General features: G+C 43.9%; 1 protein-coding gene across 5 annotated transcripts in view; it reads left to right on the top strand.

Annotated features, from left to right (window-relative positions):
* Window positions 1–221: 221 nt before the first annotated feature.
* arhgef12b (Rho guanine nucleotide exchange factor (GEF) 12b) overlaps window positions 222–6643 on the top strand; it is a 26658-nt gene continuing 20236 nt past the window's right edge. For 4 of the 5 annotated variants that reach the window (XM_076750702.1, XM_076750703.1, XM_076750704.1 and 1 more), the window contains exon 1: window positions 222–850. In XM_076750702.1, coding sequence (XP_076606817.1) covers window positions 819–850 — 32 coding nt within the window. In that variant the 5' untranslated portion in view covers window positions 222–818. The remainder of the gene's footprint in view (window positions 851–6643) is intronic. The other variant, XM_076750701.1, reaches the window with a different exon arrangement.

The raw sequence follows: 6643 nt of genomic DNA, 5'->3' as shown, positions 1-6643 counted from the left end.
TAATCGTGACTAAAAGTAAAATAAAACCGCAGCGTCAGTTTTGAGTGTGACAGTTGCGCGAAGTACGAGGAGCTCTTGAACGCAACGGGATGGAAGGTGGGTTTTTCTCCTCTTTTTACTCTTTTGGGGAGGGGGGCGAAGCATTTCCTTTTTCCATTCGCATCACACTGTGGAGCAAAAAACCAAGTCTTCCGTGCAAATGAATGCGGATTAAAGCGAGCAGACCTGGAAGAGGATGCTTCAGAAACTGCTCCCAAATCAGCAGCGACCGGACGGAAACAAGAGGACAGAATTCATTTTGGACTTTGCAGCCAAAGTTTGACGTAATTCTTCCCAGGACATCAGGAATAGGCTGGAGTGTCATCATGGAAGTATTTCCCAGGGAAAAATAGAGAAATCCTCAAGTTGGATTTGAGGGTTAATCTGAGAAAGTTGTGAAAAACATCCAAAGCAGTGAGTGAGTGTCGGTTTTCCAGATGTCTGTGCTGCTGCAGACAGCCGCTGCTTAATGAAACACACTCACACCCCAAACGAAAAGGCTGCACATTTCTTCACTTTCTTGCAGCTTTCTGGATTTCAGGTTTCATCAGCGTCGCTGCTCGAGATTATATGAAAAATCTGGGATTTTCCAGCAAACAATCCCACCAGAATAACGGGGTTTTAAACTCTCTGCAGGATATAACGACTCGTCGACGTTTGTGGATATGGACGGACACCGAGGAGATGAGATAAAGGAGCCGTTTTAATCAGAAAGAGCCTCATATTATCCTGAAAATGTTATTTGGGTGAAGTCCTCGGAAACTCGGAAGAGAAGCTCAATGAGTGGCACACAGTCAACTCTCACTGACAGGTAAGCTAAACGCTCTTTCTCTCAGCCTGCGCTTTCTTTGCCATCTGATGACAGCACGGTTTATCAAGTTTAAATGGTTTTCTGAAGCGGTTTGTGAATGGAAAGAATTAACTACATCGCGCCAAACTCCATTAAGAATTCTCTAAATTTAAGGTTATCTTAGTTTTTTGAAACGTACATAAGAAGCAGAGCTTAGTACAAGACATGTTATCGTTTGGTGTAGTGTTTTGTTGAATTCGGCAGTCAAATTATTAAACAAACAAGAGCAACGCTTCTTTAAAGTGTTACTTTTTAAGAACTTGCGACGATAGCGTGTCCTCTTCACGTCGCAATGTGGTGGGAGACGCCTGTGGAATCGGTAGGGAATATATTTTGTTAAAGTTAAGTTTTAGTAAAAGTAAACGTTCTTGATCTGCTGGATCCACGCCGAAGTGGATAGAAATCCTTGAAAATTGCTCTGAACTCTTACATTATCTTCTAACTTTTATGCCTATAAGGTAAAATCAGATGATGTTCAAAATTTACTGATTTCTCAACGGAGGTCGAAAAAGTTTTTCCTCTATTAAAACCAAAACGCACCATAATGGGGCTCGGTTTTTCCTTATTTACTGGAGAGATATGATTGGTCTTGAGTGTGGATGACATGCTCCCCTTCCCAGCCAACAGGGGGCATTTTCCTGGAATGAGTCTTTCTTTACTTGTGGCCCCTAGAAGGTCATCTTAACGGAGGGGCTCCTGCACATTTTTCTCTTCATAACCTCCAGGACAGGATGCTGAAGTGCACAGACCTGTCCTCTGGCAAATGTTTTATCCCAGATACCTGAGTCTGAGGCAATTTCCTTGTTGTCTGGCTTGACTGAAGGTGCACTGATTGAAACGTCTCTGTGAAACCATGTCCTTCAGTATTTATACAGTGAAATATTCTGCAGGAGGCTCCTAAAGTTGCCACAGAGGGACCTATGGGGGCTCAGCAGACCCTTGAATGCCTACAGTCACATTTTCTTATCTGTGATTGCAACTGGCTGCAGCATAGAAGACAAACTAAAATTAAATGTCATACTAACCTGTGCATTTCAGTACAAATTTGATTATACGGTCATACAGCTTCCCCTTCACTGATCAGAGCAAACACAGGCTGTTTTTAGGAAAAATAAGCCTCACAGCTCTGGAGTTTGGTACCATCCTGAAACATTTTGGTCGGTCTTCGGCTTCTGTAAGAAACACATGAGGTGAATTGTTTTTGGAAAAGGTTAATGGCTGACTGAGCTCTTCAGACTCCATCCCTCATAAGTCACTTGTGTATTTTTACACTCAGTAATCAGGAGTTTCCTCTGAGGAAACGCCAAAACAAAGGCACACATGACTGCCTCGGAAAGTCAAACAAAGTCATTTGTTTCTTGACCTTCAGCCTGCAGAGAGGACCGAGCCGCTCGTCTGCTTTTCACAAGAATGGACCTCTTTTATGTAGTTTTGATTCTCTGTAGTGTTTCCATCACAAGTTCCCCAAAAGCACCATATACAGTTTAAAATCCGGACAGACTGTGGAAGTGGAAAGCGTTGCACACACCGAAGAACGGACTTAAAGGGAAACCATGAAAGCCAAAGCACCAGCTAGAGTTTCTGAAACAAAACACAAGTTTAAAGGCTCTAAAGGCTTGTTCTCTCTCTGAGACTGAGATGAGAAGATCCAAATCTCTGTGTGGAGGACACTGAGTTAGCCTAGCATAGCATAAAGACTGGAAGCGGGGGGAACAGCTAGCCTGGCTCTCTCCCAAGCTTAAAACATGTCTGACAACACGTCTGGAGCTCAGTCAGTACCTGGAGGGTCTCATTTGAGGGTCTCAGAGTTATCATCTGATTGGCTACCCCAGGTGCCACCTTACTATCCTAAACTGTGATTGGCTATCCCCGAAAGAAAGTGACACACTATAGTTTCCAAATTGTTGAACTATTCCTTTAAAAGAAGTTGACTCCTGGTGACTTTTTATTAATAAAGCATCCACATATTGAAGCTTTACACTAAGATATTTTTAACCTGCAGTCATAAAGTCGCCGTATGAAGGACTGAAGCGTGACAAGAACATGAGCTTCATTTCCCTGCTGATGCTGAGCTCAGTTCAATGGGTCGTTGTGCAGTTCAGAAAACTTCACATAGAGCTCGTTTGTGTGGAAATTTGCTGCATAATAGAATATGCATGAAACCAGTACAACTGCTGGAGGCGCTGGTCCGGTGTGATGGTTCAGAGCAGCTTCAGGAGCCCTGAGCCCTCGTGCTTCGCGTGGAAACATCAGCATCGTTGTGGTTCTCTGCAGTGGAGGTTCAGGAGTTACTGTTTGCAGAAACTGGATGCTAATGAAGCCAGAATCACTCTGTGGAAGCAGTTGAACTGCAGCCTGAAAAATGTAAAAGATGCTGCAAAAAGCTCAGATTTAGAGCGTGTAATTATTGTTTCATGCAGCGTTTTCTGTATATTTTGGGTTGTTTTAGTTAGATGAGTTTTAATGAGTGCAGATAAGAAAGTTGTCAACCTGCTGGAAACACCCGACACCTCACACTCCTTTAGGTCAAAACGTCACATTTGATTGATAAACTCTTCTAATCAGCTCATGAGATCACAGCAGATTGTTTTCTAAAACAATATTTCACTCTTTACTTCCTCTCAGGATGAACTGTAATAACTTGGGTCACTTTTCATTTAGCGCCACCATCAGGTCAAAACTTGAGCTTGATTTATTACCAAAATATCTGAAACACTCCAATCATGATCCTCTCACCTGTTACCAATGAGCCTGTTTACCTGTGGGATGTTCCAAACTGGTGTTTTTGGAGCGTTCCACATCTTTCCCAGTCTGTGAAACGTGCTGCTGCATCAGATTCACAAAAAGCAGATATTTACAGAAATCTGTGAAGCTGATGAGCTCAGACGTGAAACATATTGACTTTGTTCTTTCCTTTTTTGGACTCAGGGTTAAACGTGAACTCACCATATCAGCGTTAAACTGTAGGAAAGTATGTTCGCTCTCTCAGGATCTGAGTTCCTGCAGTTTGCACTCTCAATGTTTTGATTGAGTCACAGTGCAGAACAAGGTTTTACTCACAATTTAGCAAACGCAGTCCGTCTCCGAGCTTCATCGCTCAGTGCCAGAGGAGGAGAGTCGCTGTGTGTCCGTCAGGAACGTGCTTTTGTAACGACATGATTTAGTTTCATGATCTAAACAACACGCCGTCGGCGGGTTTCAAAGGTTATTACAGAAGCCTGAGATACAGAAAAAAGGGGTTCAGTTGCTCAGCAACATTTGTGCGAGCTCCAGCAGCGCTTAGGTCACTTCCTGGATGTGGTTCAAGGGTTTCTCAGCGAGAAGAATTCGGTCTGAGCAGCCCGCGAGGTTTCTCCCAACGTCCATGATGTTTTACTGTCTGGACGTGAAAGCCCCCAGCGTGGGACATGTCCTCCTGTCCCCCAGCCTGCAGGACTGCAGGACTGCTCTGCATGAAAAGTGTCATGAGATCACGTTTGTTGTGATTTGACTGTGTGAATAAACTCTCTGGATCAGCCTGCTTGCCGTAGTTGTGTGATCACATGGTTTTTCTGTGCAGGTATGGATAATTAGGACGACTTTTCAGGTGTGCTCACCGTCAGGCTTTGAGATCTGCTGCCTCAGACACGCATGGTGTATTTATCTAACAGGCACACTCTCTTCTAATCGTACACATTTAATGGAGAATCATACAAATAACCGGAGGAGACAGTAAACAGAGGCTGAATATGCTCTGCTGGGTTCACCGAGGCCGTGCACGCTGCAGCAGTTTTCAGTGGAAATTGATCTGCTTTGAAAGCAGCAGATGGGTTTAAGGGAGCCACAGATAAAGCTGTTGTATGAAAACAGGCCTAAATAACTGAAAACTGATTCTAAACAAACACATCTGATAACTTCTTGCTTCCCATGAATGTGTTTGCTCTTTTCTGAGCCCGGGGCCAGTTTCACAAAATGTGCTTGCATGCAGATCATAAACTGTGGCAGCATCCTGTTTCACAGATGACTCTCAGCTGAAAATTGCAGATTATTTTGTGAATTGTGTGCAGCTCCCGCTCGTGCGTGCACGGGCTGAAAGAAAGGCGGTTCAGTGAGTGAAACCTGTAAAAACGAATGCACGATGCTGCGTATCACAGCTGCCTCTGAGCTGCAGTTCAGAGGCTGACGGTGTGATGAGCTGCTGCTGCTGCACTAAATCAGGGCTGAACGTGTTTAAATGTGAGCTGCAGAGTTGTTGTAGAGCTCAGGGAGGAGGTGGGATGCAGCCAGGAGGAGGTTTTTCTTTGAGTGTGCTCCTTCAGAGCAGGTGAGACGACACAGCGATGATTCATTGACGGCTTAGAGATGCAAACCGGCAGACAGGTTAAGTAATGACCCCCCCCGGGCTTTCGTTCAGCTGTCCTGACTAAAGCTGCCACACTCATTAATTTCTTTATTTACGTGTTTGTTGTTTGAGTTGAGCCGACTGTGAGGCCGATGCTTGCATTGGGGATGTATCCCAGCAGGCCGTGGAGCAGCTCTTTTGCTCTTTGTCACACGGTTTTGCTGATCTGTGTGTTTTCCCGCCCGCCGACCTCCCACCTTCCCCCTCTCCACCCTCTGACGGGAAGTGGTGACATCACTGTTAAACAATGTCTGTCGGGCCCAACAGGCCACTGGTCCTTCCTGACTGCCACTGCGATGCATCTGTGCAGGGTGGCCACCAGCGGCCCGCTGTCATGCTACTGCACGTACAGTACAATATAACACGCCGAGATCAGCAGTATTTCACGCAGTAGATTAAGAACTCTGAGCGTGTTTGTGCAGCTGTTTCATTGCTGGAAGCTCCTTGAATGTATAATCACATCTGCAGTTTACTGTAAAGAATAATTGTTGTTGTCTTTTCACCGTTAATGCAAATGAAGAGTTTAAATTCCACATGTTGCAGCCTGATGTTTGCATGCAGAATGAAAGAGCACCCTCATAAAAAAGAAAACACGCTTATTAAAGTCATATAATTAAAAACACTGGATTGTGTTTGTCGGTGCAGCGTGCTGTTGAAAAACGGTACGACGTCTCGGCATCCAAACATGCAAATTTTAACACTTTCATGTGAATTATTTGAGTTTAAATCAATCATTTTAATGCTAAATGTCTGATTTATATTTAGACTGACATTTACCACTAACGTTCACATGTGCTGACAGTAATGCAGCAGCGCTGTGTGTCCCTCTGAAACTGAATGGCTGCATTTATATATCAAAAGCACTCAATCACACAACAATGGCGCCTTTTGGTTAACGGTATTTAATGTGAGAAACAGACCACTTTGTGAGTTTGTCACTCGCTTCAATGCATTTTTCAGATTCTCTTCAATCAACTGACGACTGAGGGCAGCAGATAAGTTCAGCATTGATTGTGATTTGTATTATCAGCATTATTGACGAACCGCTAAACACCCTGTTTTAGTTTGAGATTAGTGACAGTGAGCGCTTAATGCTTCAAATTACAGTCACAAATGGGATTTATTCGCCACCACAGACGGTTTGTGTTTCCACTGTCTGTCTCTGGCTGTCAGGAAGAATTAAACAGAGCTAAATGAATAATTCACACCACTGAAAGCTGATCTCCATACGTCATGACTGCCGTGGCTGAGTCTGTAACGGAGTGATGTCTCCGTGTGGTTGTTTTCCAGAATGAAATTTGTGCATGTACAAAAAAAAAAAAAGCTCGAATTGTTTTTTCTAGATCGATTCTGATATTCATCACGAAAGACAA

The sequence above is a fragment of the Chaetodon auriga genome, chromosome 15 (genome assembly GCF_051107435.1).
Source record: "Chaetodon auriga isolate fChaAug3 chromosome 15, fChaAug3.hap1, whole genome shotgun sequence".
In the NCBI taxonomy this organism is placed as follows: Eukaryota; Metazoa; Chordata; class Actinopteri; order Chaetodontiformes; family Chaetodontidae; genus Chaetodon; species Chaetodon auriga.
Note: the sequence above shows the minus strand (reverse complement) of the source record. Positions and strands in the feature narration are given on the sequence as shown.